Source organism: Epinephelus fuscoguttatus, linkage group LG8 (assembly GCF_011397635.1).
Source record: "Epinephelus fuscoguttatus linkage group LG8, E.fuscoguttatus.final_Chr_v1".
Lineage (NCBI taxonomy): Eukaryota > Metazoa > Chordata > Actinopteri > Perciformes > Serranidae > Epinephelus > Epinephelus fuscoguttatus.
The window spans coordinates 35,670,165-35,693,036 of record NC_064759.1 but is presented as its reverse complement, the minus strand read 5'-3'; the positions used below and the strand labels follow the sequence as shown (position 1 = coordinate 35,693,036).

Below are 22,872 nucleotides of genomic sequence, written 5' to 3'. Positions count from 1 at the left end.
GGAGGAAGCTGTGGAGGGATGCAAGGAAGCGAGAAGTGCAGCAGCTCTCCTCTAAGAAGCCATTATCTGCAGCGACATACTGTGAAGACTCTCCCTTTGCAACCATACAAAGACATCTGCGGGAGGGACAGTGGCATATTTCCCGCCTGCAAGTGCTTACCTAACATAGTCATAAACTGTTTCCATAGTTAACTTTAGAATGTGCGCAAACACATGCAGACCCACATGTACTGTATATAGGCACAGAGAGCATGAGTCAGCCTTGGAAAACAAAGACATAGAAGAGTACTTGTACATCACATATCCAATAAGAACACAGTGTGATGAAACAGTTTTTCAATGCAGCCATTGTAGGCAGGAGCACTTTAAGTAATACTTAATGAGTCTGTGCTGCGGAGACACTCGGTTCATTCCCTGTTTGGCTTTTTATTAGCGAGTAAAGCTTATTGAGCTCCACAGTGGAGGCTACAGGCCTGCTACAATGATGTAAAGGTCAGACACGGCGGTGGGACTTTGAGGCTGTCAGACAGAGATGCTGGAGTCTGGGGAGAACTGGTGTCAAGTGTCACACCTCCTCAGGAAGGAACGCTGCAGGCATCCAGGAGATCACAGGCAATTTACTTTCCTCTTTCTTCCTTTGCACACAAACAAGAAACACATCTTCTTTGTTTGTCCCATCTCATATGAATACATTTGTTGCACGGTATCATACGCTGAATGAATGATTTTACCCTGACCTGCTCTGACACTGACATCTCTCCTCTTCCTTTTCTCCTCTATGCTTCCTCCAATCCTTGCTTTGCTGACATCAGCCTGAGCGATGACTAACACTCATCAAAGCGTGTTTATACGCTGCTCCTCTTCATTCTGAGTGAAAGGACGTGGCAGTGACTGCGAAAAAGCGGCCCGTTTAATGCAAGTACACTGTATCGATCACTGCTCCTCCTCAGAGGTGGGTTGGTGTCTTCCTGGTAGGAGGCTCATCGGTCGGGTTATTAAAATGTCGGTGGTGAATGCACTGTGTGCCTCTAATGACAGGTCTGTCTGAAGTCTGGCAGACAGCACAGCAAGCTGCCTGCCACATTATTACTATCCCATTAGAATAAATTAGCATGATCAGCTCTGTAGGAGCAGCCTGGCCTGGGTTAGACTATATAAAAATGTCACAGGGCTCCGCATGCTGGATCCCATCTAGATAGGAACTAGAGCGATGGGACAGTCACTAATCAATGTCTCATTATGTGATATGGCAGCGTAAATGACTGACAGATGCACTATTTCTCTAGTCATATAGCGAAAACTCCGGCCTTGATTTGAATGTGGTTTATCTAGGCCAACGCTGGCCAGAGCAAATGATTAACTGCTCTGACTCATGCTTCAGAGGCTTGTACAATGTGTTACTTTGTAGTTAAAAGCCGTAAAAAGCACAATAAGTCACAGTCACGTTTCATTTAATGGCTGAGTGACTGCGACTTCCGACCTCGCGCTTTTAAGAGAGCCCACAGTTGCCACTGCGTGGATAATGGATGATATGAATGGGCTGAAATATCAACAAGTCACTCCACCTGTCCCTTCAAGCTTTTATCCCACAATTTCCTTTATCGATTATCGTCCACTGAACTGACCGCAGATCAATCCGTTCTCCTGTCAATGCCTGGCCCTAGGAGCAGAGTCAATATGTGATGACTCTGTAGGAAGCTTAGCAGAGTGTGACACCAGCAGACACGCACATGGAATGACGCCCTTTCACCCTCTCTCGACTCTCTCCTTCCTCAGTGACGCAAACGAGCACCTATGACCCCAAGTGACCTGATCCTCCTGCAACTGTGACACTGCTGCAAAGTTTAAAGCAGCTGCTCACATTTGCATAACTAATGCGGACATGCAGTGAAATTCAAATTTACCAAGAACTCTATTAAGAGGAGCTGCAAGAGCATTAAATGGAAAATAAGATGATGGATCAGCATAAACTCACCTGAGATGCTTTAGGTAACAACTATCCATCTTAGTGCCACTTTTTCCCTTTTTGTTGGGGACGGGAAAGTCTTCTGAAGCCATGAGCAGTTTTTCTTTATTTCAACTCGTGTTTAATACATAGCTGTTTTCCTGAGTCAAAGTTTATTATTCAAAGGTGCATTCAAACACTGCTACATTTGCACTTTGGTTTGGATCATTTAGGCTGGTGTGGAAACTCTCAATCAAACTCCAATGTGGATCACAGAACCAGACTGAGACCTCCCTAAAGGTGGTTCTTGGTCTGGTTCCAATGGGAATTCCAAATGGGAATTTTTCTGATAGCAGATCAGTAATTTTAGCATGATTTCAGAAGTTAAACTACTTTAAAATCCATCCGCTTATTTGGAGCTGTCAAGGAAGCAATCTGCATCAGCAATCGGTATAATTATGCAAGATAATTTGGTATTCATGGTAACATGAATGCACTTCGGCATGTGGAGGGATTTCCTCTAATTAATCAGAGTTAATAGCAGTTAATACAGAAGTGTGTTGTATTTGTTTCATAAATGTTAAGTGAAGTGAGCCAGCCTTGTCATATAACTGTCCAAAATGTCCCATTGTCCCATTTATACCTTTCCATCATTGTTTATTACACGTGAGGTCCAGTGCAGACATGTCCACACATGGTCTTCTTACGGCATTAGAGCGAGCTAACAAGTGGGCAAGCAGTCAATGTTCTCTCCTCATTCGAACCCATTTCTTAACCCAAGTTTTTGGCACATTTCATTTTAAGCCCAGTTCAGACCAAAGATTTGCGCTGAGATGAAACCGACTTAGAACGTTGCAGAGAAAAGTTGCAGCAGTGTGAACTGGCTGGTCTGAGCTAGACTAGAGCCAGCTGATGGTGTCACCTGCAACTCAGCTGGCCAAATTGCCAGATGTTGGTTTTAGAACGTAAAGCACATCATCTGTTTTAAAAGCCAATCAGCTTGTAGTGAAGTCCACTTGTCAGTCAGCATGTTCGCTTGCGCCAGCAGGTGCTCCATCTCCGCCAAGCCCTCTGCTTCTGTCCTCATGGTGTGCCAGTGTTGGATGCTGGGTCGCTTGCTGTATTTGTTTTTGCCGCTTACACACACACACACACACACACTCTCATTGACTGATTAATTGGCACTGATTATTTATATTATTGTGGCATATTTATTATGACTATAGTCCATCTAATGCTCATTTTCCTTCTGTTTTTATGGAAGCTATAAATTATATTCAGCCACAAAATAAGCCTGAAGGGCTGGAAATCAGAACGGAGGTACAGAGAGTTGTTGCATAGAGATGATACAGCATCTCATCTAGTTACAGTGGTGTGAACCGGCAGGTTTTTAGAAAGCTGCAGAACGGCTCATTGCAAGTAGTTGCCTGTTTTGTCTCATCTCATCACGAATCTTTGGTCTGAACTGGGCTTTAGAGTCAGACAGAATTTCAGCATTGCTGGCCTTTGTTTGCCATGAAGTGTACGGGGAGTGAGGGGGCGAGGACTGATCATGGCCTGATCAACTGCTCCCGACCAGCCTTCGTCAGAGAGCTGCAACTGGATTCCCCAAAGTCAGTACTTTTTTTTCCCTCACTGTACTTGGCAAAGGGGCAAGCAGTGCTTCTGAAAGTCCCATGGAGACATGATGCACCATATGGTCGCAAAATATGGAAGCCAGGTTGGTCAAACTATGGCAACATAGTTAACATGTGCCTCTTTGATGCTTCCTCCTGCTCCTATCACAACGCTATGAACGAAAGAAACACTTCCAATTAGGCATTGTTGTGAGTCACACTGGTGTTACGCTACAGACCTCTGCTAGCAAGGAAACTTCTACCTGCCTCAGTGCTTTCAAACAAATCTTTATTGTCCGTAGGGTCCAACAGGCTGTTTTGTTTTCTATTATACACATCCAGTGTCAGCACTGAGGTCATGGCTTAATGATCAGACAGTGCTAGCACATACATCGTGAGCTTTGTTTACATTGCAGACAATTTACTAGTACATATAAAGTAAAACTTTACAGTGTATAACTAGCTTGAGATAGTATGTAAAACAACTGACCTCATAAATACTGATTTTTCCCGTAATTTCATATCTGATATATGTCATATAAATTCTCTGTCTATTTCCAAGTTATCACTGAAATGATACCATGCATGTCGTGAATTTTTCAGGTGCCATTTTCATTTGCTGCAACATGGCATGAAATTGAAAAATCAAATTCTGTCTTGTACATAATTATATACATATTTCCGTGAAAGTCAGTGAGACGTATTTGGAGTCTTTGGAAATGTTAGCAGGTTCATATTGATTTGTGTCAATTTTGCTACAAGCTAACGGTGGCTGACACAACACTGATTCCAATTTTACAAAGTTCACAAAAGTGTTTGTATGTGCAGTCCTGAAATCGAAGACATAAAAATAAAGTCCTGCAGCAGCTACAGCAGTTTGTGGTATGCATTATATCAAGAAATTACAGTCAGGGAAAAAGAACTATGTGGTGAAGTCACAGCACAGCAACAAGCGCCAAACATGTCGCCACTAATATAAAAGGAATCAGTCAAAGATCTCGCAGATTACTTTCAGTGGTTATACAGAGTCCTGCTCGTGTACTTTTTCCTACACGCTCCCTCTCTCTAACCTTGACCCGAGCAGCTCGCTAACTGAATCACATCAATAAAGCGAAAAGAGACGCATTGCATTCATGAGTTTGGAATTAGTTTAGCTCAAACTCATTTTATCATCTGTGAAAAGTCAGCTCCCTGAAGTGCACTTACTCTCACAGTGGCAACCTAAACCTCCAACACAGAAATAGACCAGCAGCAGACAGCGGCCCCCCCCCCCCCCCCCCCCACCCCGCAGCGCCCTCCCACCCACTCCCCCACCCAAAATAGGATTCATCACAGGAATAAATCTCATCACAGTCACGTAATTATAATTTGTAGGCAGGAAATGAATTAGAGGATGAGAAACGGGGAGAGCTGGCCATGGATGTGACATGGTGAGGTTTGCCTGAGTGAGAAGTTCATGTCAACAGTTCAGAGAGTGAGTGAACTTTAAACATCCCCACATACACATGCAGATTAATAACAAGCCCTTACCCAGAATCTCAGAAGCAACTGATAATGTAATATCTGCTGGATAATGTCTGATAATTGGACATCAAAATCTAATTAAATGTTCTAATAATACACAATATGATTACAACATAAGTTCATGGTTGTTTGATTTCTTTGGCTGAGAGTTCAGGGGAATGAAGCTGTAAGGAAGTTGTTGGTTTGAATCTCTCGACCAGGTGGTAAATTGATGCTGGGGAGAAATGTATGCAGGAATAAAGTAATCATAAAGTAAGTTACATTCTGCATCCTCAGTTGCTACACAAACAGACAGACAGACCCCTCAGCCCCTGTGTCATTTACCTATGGTGTAGCCTCTCTTCAGCTCGCCACACCGGGGGCTGCGGCGCTGGGAGTTGGTAGTGTTGTTTTCCTGCACGGCAAGGACGGTCGTTGTCTTGGCAACAGGTGGTGCAGCCTTGTTGAGGGGCGAGGCTGGCACCAGAGTCGGGGAGAAACCTTGACTGGCTATATCCACCGACTGAGACTTCTTCTTCAGTCTGCAGGGGGACAAGCAAACCACAGAGGCAGAACATATTATCATGTTTGTAAGATTAAAAAATATTTTATGTGCCAAGTGTCATTGTGAATATGCAGTGGAGTGGGAAATGTTGTGCGACCTTCACTGTTCAAAGGCAAGTCTATCAAAGCATATTTGCATGTGAGGTTGTATATGCCAATGTGCCGTGTCACAGAAATGTAACCGTGCAAGACAATTTTTGCAGCGGCAAGGAAGTTGGGGGAAATAATCAATAGGCTAATCACACTCTTGTTAAGGGTGAATTTATTAGCATGGCTCTGCTGGCTCAGTGCAGAGCTCTCTCTACAGTAAAAAGGGATAAAGCAGGGGAATATCGGAGGAGGACAGCAGGAGTCCAGAGTTAAAACCTTACTGGAGACAAAAACTTCAGTGAGTAACAACCTGCAGAACAAATGTTGAAGCAAATGTATGGTACTCTATGGTGGTGGAAATGTTGCAGATGATAATTTATGTTTTCATTTCATCCCATCTAGCCCACTGTAACTCTCCTTTCACCCATCTTAGCACAACATCCTTGAATCTTTTACAAATAGTCGAGGATTGCTGCACCACAGCCTTGAACCAGGGTCCTTCAGATTCTTGTGAGCATTTTTAGAGCACTTCATGTTCAGGCATCTGTCTACAGTAAAGATCTATTGCAGCCCTGTTTCACTAGTTGAGATTACGCCTTTAAAATTACAGTACCTAAACTCCGACTAGATTTTGGAGTACTCCATAGATTTAACATTGCACTCCCTGCACTCTTTGTCAACACCTGGCACCTACATTACCCACAATACAACTGAACAACCAAAAGTGTAGTAGAAGATATGGATGGGTTATGCTCACCTTTTTTTTTAAACATATAAAGCAACTCTTCTGATGATCTATAAACGGACTCTGATATGTAAACTGCTGTAGTTACCCTTTTATAAGCATCTTAAAGGTATGATGTATTACTAAAATTAAATCCCCTTTCTGATACTATTTATGGTCAACATTTTTATGCAACAGTCATTCACTGTATTTACAATCTGTAAATATCTCTCTTTATATCTTCATTGTTAGTGGCGGACTCTGCCACTTCCACACTGGATTCAGATTGTAATGTAATTTCTAAATGAAAATGTCAGCAACAGTCTAGAATGACAGATTATTCCTTAAAGACTGAGTGCGTTTACACGGACATGAATAACTCTTTATGAGGGTTATCTCAGTTATGGTCATATTCATGAGATAATGAGAAAATGAATTATTCATATTCCCTGTATAGATAAAAAATACTAGTAACCTGGATACCTATTTATTTATTAGTTACTGCAGTCTATTTGCACACGCACTGTGATGTTTACCAAAACCAGTAATGGGAGATAAGAGTGACACTGCAGCGATATTGAACAATACACTGTACATTAACTACCACTTGACAACTTAACTGCTTATTTCTTCTCTGCTCCAATCTCCCACAACTGTCTCAATGTCTCATTCGCTCTCAAAATTACATACACGCTATGTCTTGAGCTATTTTTGAAAGAAGTGAATGTTATGCTACTCTCATATCACAGCTCTTCACACCGGTTTCAGCCTGTTACTGTCACCGCATATAGAACAGGGAAGCAGTGGATGAAGTTATGCATCCTCTTTGATAACCAAAACGTTTCTCCTAAAGCTGCGCCTGCGCGATCATTGCCGGCGCTCGATAACCAGGACAAACTACATACCTTCAACAGTATCCTAGTTTTTGTCAGAGTACTCCAGGTAGCATATTTGAGTTTCTCATAAACAATATAAGGTCTTATCAGGGTCTCTGAAAACTGGATATGGTGTTTACATACTCAAACTCCAAGAACCTGATGATGAACGGCTTTTCATGTCCATGTAAACACTCATTCTCTTTTAAAAGAAAAGGCCTTAGAAGAAGACTGCTTATGTAAAGTGTATCAAAGGCCAGCTGAGCCGGGTCACGTCAAATCTGCTGAGGACAACTCCTCAAAGCCTATTAAAAGGATGACGAGATCCTGGGTTTGGGTTTGCACAGTTAATAAATTAGTTCACTAGGCTAATCTCAACAGGTAATCCCAAAAAACTCAGCAGCAGGTCCATCCACTTACATATGTTCTCACAGTCACATACAGACAGAACACACATCATAAGGAAAGTAAAACAAGATCATAGCTGGGAGCTCCAGTAAAAACTTGGCATAAAAAAGGGAGAATGGCTCCTGAAACACTATCTATCTGTGGTCTAAAAAAAGTCCTGAAACAGCAATACAAGATTCCCAGCACTCCGCTCCTTCGCACACACTTTCAATCATTCCAGCAAAACTGCTGAAGCATACAGAATCTTTCTGGCCATTTCACCCAAGTGCCCATCCCCTGATAGACCAAAGCAGCACACATGACATAGTGTCTAACTGGCTAATGAAAATGCATAATCTCCATGGAAATGCTGTCCATCATTTTGTGTGTGTGTGTGTGTGTGTGTGTGTGTGTGTATGTGTTATTTCCAAATCGAACAAACCCAAACAGTCCGGGGGAGGAGGCAAACAGAGTAGGCTGAGCTGTGAATAAACACCAGAAGAAATTATGTTCTGCTTCACAGAAGTGTTCCCCAAAGTCTATTTAGTCTAAAAGAAACTCACTCACTGACCTTTTTTTTTTTTTTTTACAAATACATTCACCAAAACTAAAAACAGCCCTTAATGGACTGCATTTCTTTCTATATTTTTTTTTTTTTTTTTTTTTTTTTTACGATTTTTTCTAGCTAAGGTTCTTTCTTTTCCTAACAAAGCTGCATGTGGTGGAAGTTTTCATGAAGCTAAAAAAAGGTAGATGGAGTTGAATGGATACACCAGATTGTGCTGATGACTACTTTGAGGAAAGCTGCCTGTTTGTTTGGATGGCACATAATGAGGCTGGAGAATGAGCGAGAACTGCTGTTAATGGCTGTGGAGGACAGGAGAGAGACAGACACGGAGACAGAGAGGAAGAGTGTCAAGCTGTGTGAAGTTTATCTCCACTCCCTTAGGAGTTGGTACTAATTACTGTCTCATCAGTAGAGCAGAAGCCCCTCTTCTAGCTCTGTTTCACTGAGCTACAAGGCCAAACCGCATCAAAACAGAATGTGTGTGTGTGTGTGTGTGTGTGTGTGTGTGTGTGTGTGTGTCAGAGATCAAATGAGAAGGAAGAAACAGAATCCATGTGTTAAAGTTTACATCTCAAAGAAAGATGGAAACGGAGATGGGTAAACAGAATGACAGTGTGTGTGCAGTTCATTCATGCCTTTTTATGGCATGACAGCAGAGTTCAATCAAATAGCAATTTATTCATGGAGAACTTCTTCACAGGTGGGACGTAACAGTGACTGATGCAGCATAATCTTGTGTCACTCAGTTCCAGCAAAATGAGACAATGCAGGTTATGCTCATTAAAGTAACGTGTTTGCTGTCAGTTAGTCTCAGTTGCTAACTCAGCAGCTAACAAGCAGAGCTAAATGCTAACAGCCACTGCTGCCAACAACAAACTCCACAAATCCGTTTAACAGCTCCACTACCCACAGTCAGGCTAGCGAAGCATGTGAGCGCTATTAACTGGTGTTAACCCATCCCGGGTATGATCTCATACCCCTCATACAGCAGTAGAAAGTAACTGCAAGCAAAGCTGTTCTCAGCTTCCTAGTTTAAATATTTTTTTTCTAATACATTGAATAAAATAATTTAAACAGGGCCAGCACACCTACAACCCAGAGGTGGATCCAGTTCCTCAGGCAAGGGAGAGAAACGCAGCGCTGCACCAAGAACGAGCAGTCCCTCGTATCACTAGGAAGCGAGTGGCAGTTAGCTGCCGACCTCGACCGCCAGCTGAAATTCCCTGCAGAGATCACTATGTCATCTCTACGTCCAGACATCGTGCTCTGCTCAGTTACTGCCAGGACAGTTATTATGGTAGAGCTGACCGTCCCATGGGAAGAAGAGATGGAGGCTGCATATGAGAGAAAGAAGGAGAGGTACGCAGAACTGGCAGCCACGTGCTCGCAAGCTGGATGGAGAGCATTCACTTTCCCAGTGGAAGTCGGGTGCAGGGGCTTCACTAGAACATGCACACAGCGGCTCCTGAAAACTCTTGAAGTTACAGTTCCCAAAAGGAAGCGGGCCCTCCAAGATCTGGCGGAGGAGGCAGAGCAACGGTGCTTTTGGATCTGGCTCCGGAGGAAGGACAAGGCGTGGGGAAGGGAAGGATCCTAAGCAGGCTGCAGGGGATGGTAGGGAGACATCCCTACCGCTGCCCCACCACCCCGAGATGTTCTGGGAATAATGGGGCGAAACATCTGACAAAGGTGGCTCCTGGCTAATGACCCTGCAGCTTGCACAATGGCACTGTCGGAGGTGCGACAGGCAGGAATGCCAAGCAGGTAGAACCACCTGTGCTTACAAGTACCATCACTCTGTTCTTCTCTCCTCTAATGTTGAATGTCCACTAGCCCACCACCACTAACATTTTAGACATGTCGTCAGCGAAAACAAAGCATACATGTCATCACTCTGTCATGAAAAAATTTTGTTCCACTGTCGTGGTAGAGACTTGTCAACCGCAAGGTAGCCACACCCTAAAGCACACCCTGCTTTATTGTCATTTTACTCTAAATGGGACCATAATTTACAAAATGAACATCACGCTGTACTGAAGAAGACTGTTTACTGACGGCCTGTAGGATCATTTTCTCATAGACATCTATACAAATGGACTTCTTTTTGCAACCAGTAGTCCAAATGTTGAAGATTTGCTTACACTGTGATAAGAACTTTATAAGAATGTAAATATAAGTAACTAAATATTCTTGCTCAGTTCTAACAAGCTCATTTGGAATAAAATTGAGATTTCCTGTACACATCTGTGAATAAAGCTAAATGTCTCAACTAAACATGGTCAAGACACACTATGGAGAAGTAGCACTGCCTGGTCTTGAAATAGAGGTATTCAAGAGCAGGCTGCTGGGTTTATAACGGTACAAACTGACTGTCTTATCAGGCCAATACTAACAGTTCCACTGCTCAATGAGGTAAACTGGCACTGACATGTGCCAAAGATCTCAGGCTCACTACTGTAACCTGATGTCAGGTCTAACACCAGAGGACTGTACTTGTTTTCCTCCTCACTGTCCCCAAATGTTCCACCCTCAGCTCTCCACTGTTGAGTTTTTGTCCAATAAAGCTTGTTTTATTTTTTCTTGCTGCAGTATATGTACTGTCGGGTCAGCATTTTCTTCTGCTTACAGGCTGCGTGGTGCCAACATTTCCCACTGCCTCGGGCTCTGTACTCTGGTAACAATGTCCTGGTCACAGGCTCTCATGGATCACCTGTGTGGGGCCATGAGGGACAGCGGTTGCATTCACACAAGAGCGTGTCAAGTGTCAAGGATGTAAATAAATGCTGTACAAGTAGTCATTTTTGCCATGTCATTTTTTTTTAATTCATAGATGTTTTTCAACACTCAGAAGTTCATTTGAGGCCCCATTAGGAAGTTGAGAGCCTGCTAAGAGCTGACTTGTGGTCAGCGTAGTCCTTTTTAATGCACATCCCAGCTGTGAGCACAGCATTACTGGACTTGCAGAATCTCTAAACAGGCAATGTAACCCTGAGAGTTGCAATGCTGTGCACCTACTTCAACTACATTGTTCAGCAGTTTCCATTTCTCGTTGCTGTTAATGGAGCAACAAATGAGTATTATCCCATATCGAACTTAAGAACACGACTTTCTCAGCAGGTTTCCATTAACTTGTTAAGTGTAGTGTACTGATGACCGAGCCAAAACAGGAACATTCTGGATTCAAACCAATTACACAGGGCTACACAATTGCACAAGTTGCACAGTCAGTCAGAATTATTTGGAGTGCAACTGGTATACATGACAAAAAAACTACAGCATTAGATGCAATGTGTACTGTATTTAGAGGACTCCCTGTTGCTCTACATGAAGCTAAAAGTGTGAGGTGTTAGAAAGCGCAGCATTTCACAACCTAACTGATAATCTTTGAGGACACCACGCCACAAATGCACCCTTATTAACTGTGAAACCCAGAAAAAGAATATGGTGGGAAATTGCAGCAAGATTAAGAGGCTTTTCCTCTCACACCAGTAAGGGACTGGCTGCTCGGGATGCCGTTGGTTTAACGTTGGGGTGTTTTTTTTCTCTGGGTAAATACGCTGCGTCCTGAGCTGTGATTGCACCAATCTCCATCTCCCCTGCAAGCAGAGAGCTCATGAGCACCAGAGAGGAATGAGAGGCGCATGTCAACAAAGCCACCAGCTCTGACAGATTCCTATCTATGAGTAAATGCTTATACAAAGATGAATAGAGAGAGGAAGAAATGAAGGCAAACAGACGCAGAGGCATTTTGTTTTCTACCCTGCTGTTGTGATTCGACCTGGGCCAGGAGGCAGTGGTATATTTGAAGCCCTGCCAAACTGGCATCACGAAGATTATCCGACTCTACCGAGATCCACGTGGTTTGGCAAAAGATGCATAAACAACAGGAAATTTGGGGCTAAGTCAAAACACGCTTATCGCTCCCCTACTAAGAGGGATTAGACCTAGAAAAAAGGGGGCTGCATTGCCTTCCATTCCTCCTCTTTGCTTCGTTTCTCGGTGCCTTGCAGCTACAACATAACACATTTTTAAGGGAATTGGTGTTTACATATAGCAGCAGATAGGGTGCTGTGCTATATAAAGACTCTTGGGGAAGGCTGGGTTGACGTCATACTCTGTTACAGTGCTGGCAGCACAATGACCCGTCTGACAGTGCCGGCGGCACAATGACCTGTCTGACAGTAATGATGCCTTAGAGTCCCAATACTGTGAATGCTGCTTATGTAACTTGGAAGGAAAAGGGAGGGAAAAACCTTATCACATTAATTTGTTGCAAAGTAGCCCAATTTTGAGAATACACAGGAGTTAGAGTAAGAGATCGGTGACTAAAGTTCAAGGATCTTATTATCTTTATCAAGCACTTGCAAGGTATTCAAGGTATGCAGATGATGTTATCCTTGCATATTGTTCATATGCTTCTTCCAAAACTGCAGGAACATTTACTTTTGCATCTTAAAGCTGCACTAATCAATACTTTAATTCCAACTAGAATTACCGCTTTACAGTTGCATGCCAAGTTGCAGTTACTGTTTATGTCAATGTCTATCCAGACTCATATGTAGCAATGACAGCTGACAATGCTTCAAATATGGATGCTGCTGCAAAGAAGATACAAATTCTAAAACATGAATGCTTCACACACCTTTCCCCAGGAGCACAGAAGATATATACAATCAGCACAGTTGCCAGGTGGACACCCGAGATAACACCACCAATTCAGTATCTGACCAAATTTTTCCTTTTCTGTTCTACGGCATTGAGTAATGGTTGAAGTTATGGCCAAAAACATGTTTTTTGACATCACAGTATCTTGACCTTTGATCACCAAAACACAATAAGTTTATGACTCAGTCCAGGTGGATGTTTGTGCCAAATATGAGAACATTCCCTCAAGAATCTCCTGAGATATCGCGTTCACAAGAATGAGACAGAAGCAAGATCACAGTAACCTTGACATTTGACAACCAAATTCAAATTAGTTCATCACTGAGTCCAAGTGGTTGTTTGTGCCAAATTTTAAGAAATTCACTCAAGGCATTCTTGAGGTATCACGTTCACGAGAATGTAACAGAAGGACGGATGGACAAACTGACGGACAACCCAAAAACATAATGCCTCCAGCCACGGCTATCGCTGGTGCAGAAGAGTAAAAGTTACTCAATGACTATGTGTAATGTAAAAGGTGTCGCTCATTGTGCACAACCCACACACAATTATCACCCAACTCTGCTGCTCCCCCCAGCTGCACTGAACATGTTAGTAGCTGTCAGCTCATTGTTTTGGCTTTATGGATCACAGCTTTACTGTTTTAGTTCACTTCTCAACCTCATTCCTACTGCAGCAGCTGCATTCAGCAACAGAATCTCGTATCAACCAACTGTACACTATTGTACCTATTTCTGTATCTTAAAGGTTCTGTATACAACATTCAGAACATCGATACAGCAACAAACCACTATTTGCTATTTAAGGATATAGTGACCAGAGAATGGAATCACACTTCCTCTGTGTGTTGTAATCCAAGCTTCTCTGTTCTTTGTGTAGTAGACCTTCCATCTATACGTGCATGTTAGTGCATGTGAGTGACTGTTCATGCCTCCAACTGGCTAGCTAGTCACCACTGTTCAGCTCTGCACTCATGCAGCAGTTATGGGTGGTTACCACTAATTACAGCAACTTTGTCCAAGGGGAAGTGTCCCGCCCACGTTAACACTGTTAGCTTTGTCAACACTGTTGCCATTGTTAGCATTGTTCGCACTCTTGTTAGCGGCTAGCCACCAGCTCAGCCTCCATATTGAGAGCTGTGTGCAGACAATCCCGGTCTTCATCATATTGTTTGCTGTGAAACTATGACACTGTCATAAATTGTATCTTATGTTATGGACCTGTGCATACTAAATTAGCATTAGCATTAGCTGTTTGCATGTATATGTGTGTTTACACATAGTAATGGGTATGGTTTGACATTTTTCAATACCAATGCTGATACAAAAGTAACGTTCTGAAACCAAGATGATACTTTCTTGACATTATGGAATACAAAGAAAAGTTAAATTTCTAAACACAAGCAGCCATTCCAGTCTAAAAACGGAGCGAATTTGATTTTGTAAACTGATCAACAAACATCTAATGAAGACTACAAATCTTGTCATGCTTGATATTCATAAATAGTTGGTGCAACGGAAACATTCCAGTCGGTATCATAAAAAAAATTAAAGTCGGATACCCCGCCCTAGTGACCAGCCACTTTGTTTAACAGCTTTGGTTAATCAGTTCTAAATTATAAAAACTAATAAGGCAGTCTCAACTAGAATGAGGACTCATTAGGTTTACATACAAGAACATGAGATGTCCTCTAATCCTGAGGGTGTAATCTCCTGAGTATCTGCTAATCAGCTCTTGTCAACATCCTCTCGTCTTCACACTATCCATCACACTTGTATCAAATTAGTATTTGAAATGGATTGCAGGGATTTCAGTTCCTGCTGTCTCCAAGGCAGGCAATCATAACAAAACAATTGGACAACTGTGGACCAGCTTAAGCTTAATAAGAATGAGTCAGTCGCCGTCGAGGCTGTCAGACTGAAGCTGGGCTTCCGATACTGACACACAGAGAAAAAGAGAGGGCAACAACAACCTGTGGCCATGCATGTTAATGAGGCTCTCTGTTGCATTAGGAAGCCTAATGAAATACGGCTGGACCACGCTGCTCTCTGTTCAGCTGTCGGACACCTCCGCATAATGATGTATGGAGCCGTACGCCGCATTACGCTCATCTGCCCTTGCTAAATGCCAGAGCAGCAATTCTGTGTCAGAGGGTTATGTGGCAGTTTTGACCAATGAGGCTTTAAACTTGGGCTGCCGCTGGATCAGAGTGGTGCAAGTAGCAGCTAAAGGCCAGCCACAAAGCACATAAAAAGTCAAATGAACTGAAGAGTCATAACCTGCACTGCATTATTAAATCCCATCTCCTGGATTCGACTGTGTGGATTTTACTAGAAAAACAACCAACCATTTGTCATTCAGAGTTTGAATGCGCTGTTTGAAAGCATGTGTTAAGTGCCAGTCCTTGAGCCGCAGTTGAACAATGCCATCAAAAAGTGAAACCCACCTCCCATCTCTTTTATTAGTTATGTAACACATTAAAGAGCTTTCCTATTACTGAGGAGCGAGACGCACTGTTTCCTCGCTGAGTGGGTGTCCATTTTGCATTCCCCCCTCAGCAGCATATCGGTTTTGATGTGATTTTTCATTCCTGACACATCTCCTTTTCAGCAAATACTTGTTTTTTTCCCCTGTTTTTGGAGTTCTTTGAGACCCTGAACATTCTCTTTGACTTTTTTATGGCTCGCTTTTTTGTTTCCCACCGGTGAAGGCAGACGGAGGCCAGCTCCTGCAGCCTGGCTGGATGGGAGGATAAAAAGATAAGAAGCACCCTGCGTGTGTGTGTGTTTCTGTCTCTGCTGTTACACTGTAATAAGGAAGGGAGATGTGCTACTGAGACTAGACAGAACTGCAGCATGGAAATGGGAAAACTCTGAGTGACCTTACAGCTGATTGTGGTGGAGCAATGTTGGCTTCTTAGGCTATTTATGCTGTATGGGCCCACTTCAATTGACTTAACCCACTTTGTCACAATTTATTAGCTAGTTATTTGCAATAAGGTGTTAAACATCCAAAAATGTAGGTACAAGGGTGGAAAAGAACATTCCAGAAATACATTTCTGACAATTTTGAGGTACTTGTACATCCATTCTTGTGCTACTTTGTACTTCTGCTCTACTACATTTCAGAGGGAATATTTTACTTTTCACTAAACTACATTTACTGCCCCAAAACAACATATGTTGGCGTTCAAGTGACGAAGCCCTCTAAGTGACCATAGGAATTATGACTGCTATCTGTCGGAAGAAAAGGCGATGTTATTACAGCAACAAGATCTACGCGGCGAGGAGGTCAGGATACAAGGGTCAACAAAATGTGGGACTTTAACAAGGGGGACCACTGTTCATTTCCTACTGACAGTCATTGCTGGTTCCTTTTAATCATAACGACTGTAACCATGACAACTGTTCCCTAACTTTAACCTTGTTGCTGTATCCACGATGATATATGTACCCTAACCATCAGGAAGTAGACATGTGTTGTTCTACAGGGCACTGACAAACGACATATTTTGTCGTTTAATTTTGACTTGCTCTGATATGCTGCTTACATATAAATGCCTCAGTGATAATAATTTAATTAATCTATATAAAATAATGCAGTCACTGAGGGCATTTCTTTACATGACTACTTTCCATACCTCAAGTACATTTTATATCCAAGTAATTTTGAAAGCAAGACAAGTCATATTTGCTGAAAGCAACCAATCAGAGCCGAGGAGTCTCTAACGCAGCTGTCAAGCTTGTCAATCACTGCTCGTGAACTGCTGTCAAACTGTTCATTATGAATCAAGATTCTGTTACTGCATTGCCTACTTCTTGCTCAAATGTTTTCAGAAACATATTTTAGTGCAGTGTTTCTCTGTAAAATGAGAAAGCTGGTCCTGCCGGCGGGCAGTGCTTTATTTTGGCTAGACTCTTTTCAACATGGCGCCTGGTTCACAAACTTTTCTCATTTTACACCTAAACAGTACACTAAAATATATTTCTGAAAACATTTGAGGTGGGGAAATAGAATCAGAATCTTGAAACAGAATCTTGATTCATATTTGATCAGTGCTGCCTAGTTTGACGGTTTGACCTGCATTTCACGAGCAGTGATTGACATGATTGACAGCTGCATTAAAGATTCCTCGGCTCTGATTAGTTGTTTTCAGTGCACTGCAGTTGACTCTAGTGAATGCCAATCAGTAGGAGGAGGAAGGACATGTTTTTTTTTTCCTACGGACTATCTGTCTGATGTACTTCTTTCAGAATACAGTGAGTATAACTTCTTAAGACCTTTTGAGGGGGCCCAGTCTCTAGGTTGGGAACCATTCTGTTATAATTTTTGACAAGGTATAAAGGTTTAAATTAGCTCCACCTAGACCTGCTACAATAGTGAAATGCTATTTCTGTACTAATTCATCTATATTAACAGCTTAATAACATCATATAATAAATCAGTCAAAGGGGACATTTTTCTGCACAACAAATGTGCACAACTGGAATGGACTATGGAATGGACCACTTTAATTTAATTTAGATTTCTTATTTTATTGTATTTATTTTAATACCGCTGTGTTATTGTTGGAGAGGGGAGGTGTGGTTTTGTTTTTTATGACATCTGGACAGTTGAATTTCCCTTCGGAGATGAATAAAGTTCTTTCTATCTTTCTATCCATCTGTCTATCTAGATAATACTTCTTTACTTTTATTTGAGTAGGATTTTGAATGCAGGATCTGTACTTTTAATGATGAATTTTGGTGCCGTTACTTAAGTGTAGGATCTGAATACTGTAACAATAATACAAGTAAAGCAGAACCTGGCCTTCAATTTAAAAACTACCCTGGCTGAGGGTTTAAATAAAATCCCCCAGACACCAGTCTGCACACTTAAATCATCCCTTAACCGCCCGACAGCACACACACTAAAACAAGACCAGACAAAGACACCAACACACATAATGCCTCACCAACCAACCAGCCCTACAGCGACTTCTAATGATTTCTCCATCACTTAGCAGCATCTGCCAACAATGTCGAACAGCTCCATTTTGATCAAAAACCAGTCCATAAATCAGCAGTTCTGCTCATGAGCACACAGCTGGGGTAAAAGCTGCTATTCATTTTCTAAAATGTATCAATATCACACAGAAACACCCCTCAGCCACCAGCATTTCACTTGACTAACAGAGGAATTATCTTAGCTGACACAAGGCGGAAAGGGAGGCAAAAGAAAAAAAAAAACATCACTGCTTCATTAAACGTCTGGCTCCGACTCTAGGGCATGTTTTTCTCCCTCACTTTCTGGTTTTCTGTGTATCACTCAAGCAGCAAATAGACACGTACAGACAAAAAAAGCATGCACACTTGCTCTCTTTGTCCCCATCTTGGCGACAAACACAAACACACCCCGTCAGACTCAGCAGCTCAATCATACACAGCCTTCAGCGTTTGATTCAGTGAGTATCCGCGGGGCCTTGGGACTGTTACTGCAGTCTTCCACTGTCCTCCTCCTCCTCCTCCTCCTCCTTCTTCTCCTCCTCGTTGCTAGCCTCAGTCCTGCTCTCGCGCTCTCATTTGCCGAGTGCCGGCGACAGGCAGCGACACGATTGGTCAGCAGAAGTAGTGGATGAAACGTCATGCCACTGTGGCTTGTGGTGGTGCAGGAATCAGAGATGTGTTCTGAGTATTGGCAGTTTTCAGCAGTGTGTGGAGTATCATGTTAGATCATCATGGGTGGAGAGAGCAGGAGGGGCAGGCGAGACGGCAGAGATGAAAAGGAGAGTTTTAATTATCACAGTTATTGGCTTCCCACATTGTATTTAATTTGTTAGGAAGAATAACACACTGCAATATCTCTGAGCAACAAAAGTGCATTTCTGGAAAATACAAGATAGAGCTTCCCACAACCACCAACTGCTACAATTATTGTAGAACCTGAGACTAGTTGGTATGTTATGAAGAGATAATTTATTAAGTTGTAGTGTAAGATCCTGTGCTCACATCTCACGCCAAATCAAATGTACTTTAAAGAACAGTTTAACATCTGACTAAATGAAAAAAGTCTCATATCTTCTTTGTTCTGTCTCTGTCTGTCCATCAATTTTCTCAACAACCACTCAGCCAATCAACTTCACACTTAGGTGTATTGTGGAGGACCCAAGGAAGTGCAGTGTAGAGGGTGAATTCTTGAAGCTATGGGAAATTTAGTTGTTCGATATGTACACACGAGAAGATGCGAAAATTTGTCTTAGGCTCAGGAGCGGCACAAGTATGGCTGCCTTACAATAACACTGTGTAGTGGATTAAGAGGGGACCCCTATCAACTGTTACACTGCTGAACAGCATGCTGGATACAACTCGCTCTCAGTCGCTTGCAACAACAGGTAAACAAAGACAGACCAGAGATGTTACACTGTAGCAAATGCAAACATTGCAACTATCAGCAATATCACTTTAGAAAATCAATGCTTACTAGTCCATACCCATTGAGAGCACAGTTGCACATGTGCAGTTTCACATGGTGTGTGTTTGGGATACAGGTCATAGGAAATTGCAGATTAAATAGTCAACTGAACCCATTAAGAAGAGCAATGTATTAAGACAGGGTTTTTGTGAATTGCTTTACTGAAAGTACAGTAGTACCATTGCCAATAGTGGGATAGTTAGTGGGCTAAAACTGTACATTAGTAGTTGAGGTAGCACGTTGAAAGGCAGATAACTAAAGTCATTGCCTTATAGAAGCTCAGTTTTAGCAAGTTTTCCAACTTTTGCCAAGAGGGAACTTTAGACATTGGTCCCTAGATTATGTTCACCGAGTTTCATGCAGAAATTCAAAATGGCGGAAAATCTATATAAAGGGAAGTTATGGATTCTTGAGGCAAATTTGTTCCTCATGAGGAGAGGCATCTCTGTGCAAAGTTTCATGTCTCTACGACATACAGAGCATGAGATATGCCCATTCAAAGTTTGCAATTTCAATCGGTTGCTATAGCGCCCCCCTTTGGCCAAATGAAGTAATATTGCTTCATTCGCGTCCTCCCATGACCCTCTACCATTGTACCAATTTTCACATGGATTGGCCAAGTCAGTGAGGAGAAAAATGTGGAACAGACACACACTTTTCATCATTATATCGTAAGATGTTGCTGGAAATAGCCTTGTCCCAAATACCTAGCTGTCAGCAAATGACGCATATACTCTAGCATTGCTTGGTGATGCAACTGTGTCATAGCAGGTGTATTGCCCAAGCCCCAAGGAAGTGCAGTGTCGAATGTGTAGCTGTTTGAACTACTGGGTCTCAAGAAAGCTGCAAACAGCAAGACTGGGGGCTAAGCTATCGGCCCATTCTGATCTGGTATGTTTCAAATGGTTATTCTTATTAAGTATTTAAAGAACACAATCTGTCTTCTCATCTCATGTCAAAAAAAAAAAAAAAAAGAAAAGAAAAGAAAAAGATGTCACGACTATTTCTTTAAAGGTGCTCAATGCAAAATTCAGAGCATATGAGTTGTCTGGCTATGGTTCTAAACATGGTTATGCCAGCAGCTAACGGAGTTAACTTAATAAAGAGTGCTAAAAAATAGCAACAGTGCTAACAGAGCAAAGGTTGTTAACCAGAGGGGAACCAGACCACGCTATCCCGCTATCAGTGGTAACCGCTGTATGAACGCAGTGCAAAGAGGCACTGAAGAACTAGCCAGCTGGATACACACATGTATGGGGTGCCAGACTGGTTTACAAAACAAACAACAGAGAAGCTTGGAATACAACACACAAAGAAGAGGCATGACTCCATTCTCTGCTCAGGATGTCATTACTCCACTATATCTTCACATAGAAAACACTGATAGTGCTGCTATGTAAATGCTCTGAATGTCACATACAGAACCTAGATAAGATGAAAAGCTCAGTAAAGGCAGACAAATATTTCATCTAACATGAAGAAAATCTTGGAGAGAAAACTTCATGGTTGCAGAACTTTGTTTTGTGGTTAATTTGTTTGCTACATTTTGACTAATTAGTCTTTTTGGTTGTTATTAAAGCTTTGAGAGCAGTGTGGGCAGAGGGTGCAGTGACTCATGGTAATCTTGTGTGATGGATGCCCCATTTTGGAAAGCAAAAAATCAATTAAAAAAGTTAATAAAAACATTCTCTTCTCCCTTTCTCCTTTGCAAATGTCTGAAAGACAGATAAACAATACTGCCAGAGATATAAACATCCCATCTGACCCGGAGCAGGGGTGGCTGTGAAACCACCCTCATTTGTTGAAGCCCAGACCTTTGATTGGCTGCCCACTTTAATTAGTGCAAAACGCCCCTGTGCCAGACTCCGTCCATCTCATTTGCACTGTGTCTGAACTGGTGCCAGGAGAACAACCTCTCTGTGAACGTCAGCAAAACTAAGGAGCTTATAGTGGACTTTGGAAAGACGCAGGAGAAGAACCCCGCAAAATAAACGGGGCCCCGGAGGAGAGGGTGGATAGCTTCAGATACCTCGGTACCTGCATCATAGAGGATTTATTATGGTCCTCTCACGTCAGCTCCTTGGTAAAGAAAGCCCGTCGGTGTCTCTTCCCCCTCAGACGCCTCAGGGACACAAGGTGCTAAAGTCTTTCTACACCTGCGCCGTCGAGAGCGTCCCGACAGGCAGCATCACTGCCTGTCTTGGGAGCAGCACTAGGGATTACCTGACCCTCCCTGCAGAGGGTGGTGTGGTCAGCAGAATGCACATAAAAACCTCAATTACCCCAACAACAGACTCTTCTCTCTGCAGTGGTCAGGAAGATGATACTGCTCCCTCAAGGCCAAAACAGAGTGGATGTGTTTCTTCCTTCAGGACATCAGGCCCCTGAACCAGTGACTTTCACACCCAAACCTCAATACACATTATTCATAACTCATAAATAAAATCCATGAACCTGTCACTCACTGCTTGTCTTATGTACCGATTATATTCAGTTTTTCTGAAATGCATTCTGTTTTATTTTTTACAGATTCAACTGATACTCTGTTTTATTTTGTAAAATATTTTTCTACTTTTAATGCTACTTATTTCATGTTATTCATTTCTATTTTATTTTGTTTTCTCTATTTCATAGTTGTTTCTGGAGCTGGCATGAAAATAATTTGCCTGCATGTTGTAGCTACTGTGTATGACTGTGTATGTGACAAATAAATGCTGATTTGATTTCGATTGATTTGTCCTTGAAGCAGCAAAAAGCAGCCTTCCTGTCTCTGTGTGGACATACTCAGGCTCTAAGCATGGGAAACACTACATGACATCACCGGTTAAAATGGCCTTGGACTGGCTTTTATTTTCCTATAGAGAACACACAGATGCCCACCTCTCTGGTGCTGTAATCACATTCTGCTCAAAATTATCTGGAATTGTACCCAGTGTTCGGCTGAACCAAAGCTCTTGGAATCAGTTTTCAGCTTTACAGGGCCTAAGTCTACAACATAGCTGAGACTTGAAAGACAGATGTAGCTAAGTTTCAAGAGAACTCTGGTTGCTGCCACAGAGCCGGTCATCTTAAGGGCAAAGTCTGGTGATATTTTATACTTCTATTTTGCCAACAAATCCCATGAAAAGCCCAAAACCAATAAGAAATTCATCCTAACAAGTAGCACCTGTGTAGCCAAAGCCTGATCTTACTGCTCTGTGCCACAGAGCTCCATTGGTTTTCCTTCAGAATCATTACCATGGGCACTGTGGATCCCACATAATCCTGTTGATAAATTCAAGCAACAAATGAAAACAGTCCACAACAAAAACATTATTTACTTGAAGGCACTGTGTAGACATTACTTTTTTCACCAACATTAAAAAGGTAAACCACAATGTCCTTGCTCGAGAGAGTCAAGCTTTTGTGAACAGGTATTAGACCATCTTTTTGTGGAAAAGACTATTTGGCATACCCTTATTTTGCTTATTATATTTCACATTTAG

General features: G+C 42.2%; 1 protein-coding gene across 2 annotated transcripts in view; it reads right to left on the bottom strand.

The window, feature by feature from the left end:
* oxr1a (oxidation resistance 1a) overlaps positions 1 to 22,872 on the bottom strand; it is a 209,276-nt gene that overhangs the window by 107,577 nt on the left and 78,827 nt on the right. For both annotated transcript variants that reach the window (XM_049584533.1, XM_049584531.1), the window contains exon 3: positions 5,410 to 5,606. In XM_049584533.1, coding sequence (XP_049440490.1) covers positions 5,410 to 5,606 — 197 coding nt within the window. The remainder of the gene's footprint in view (positions 1 to 5,409; positions 5,607 to 22,872) is intronic.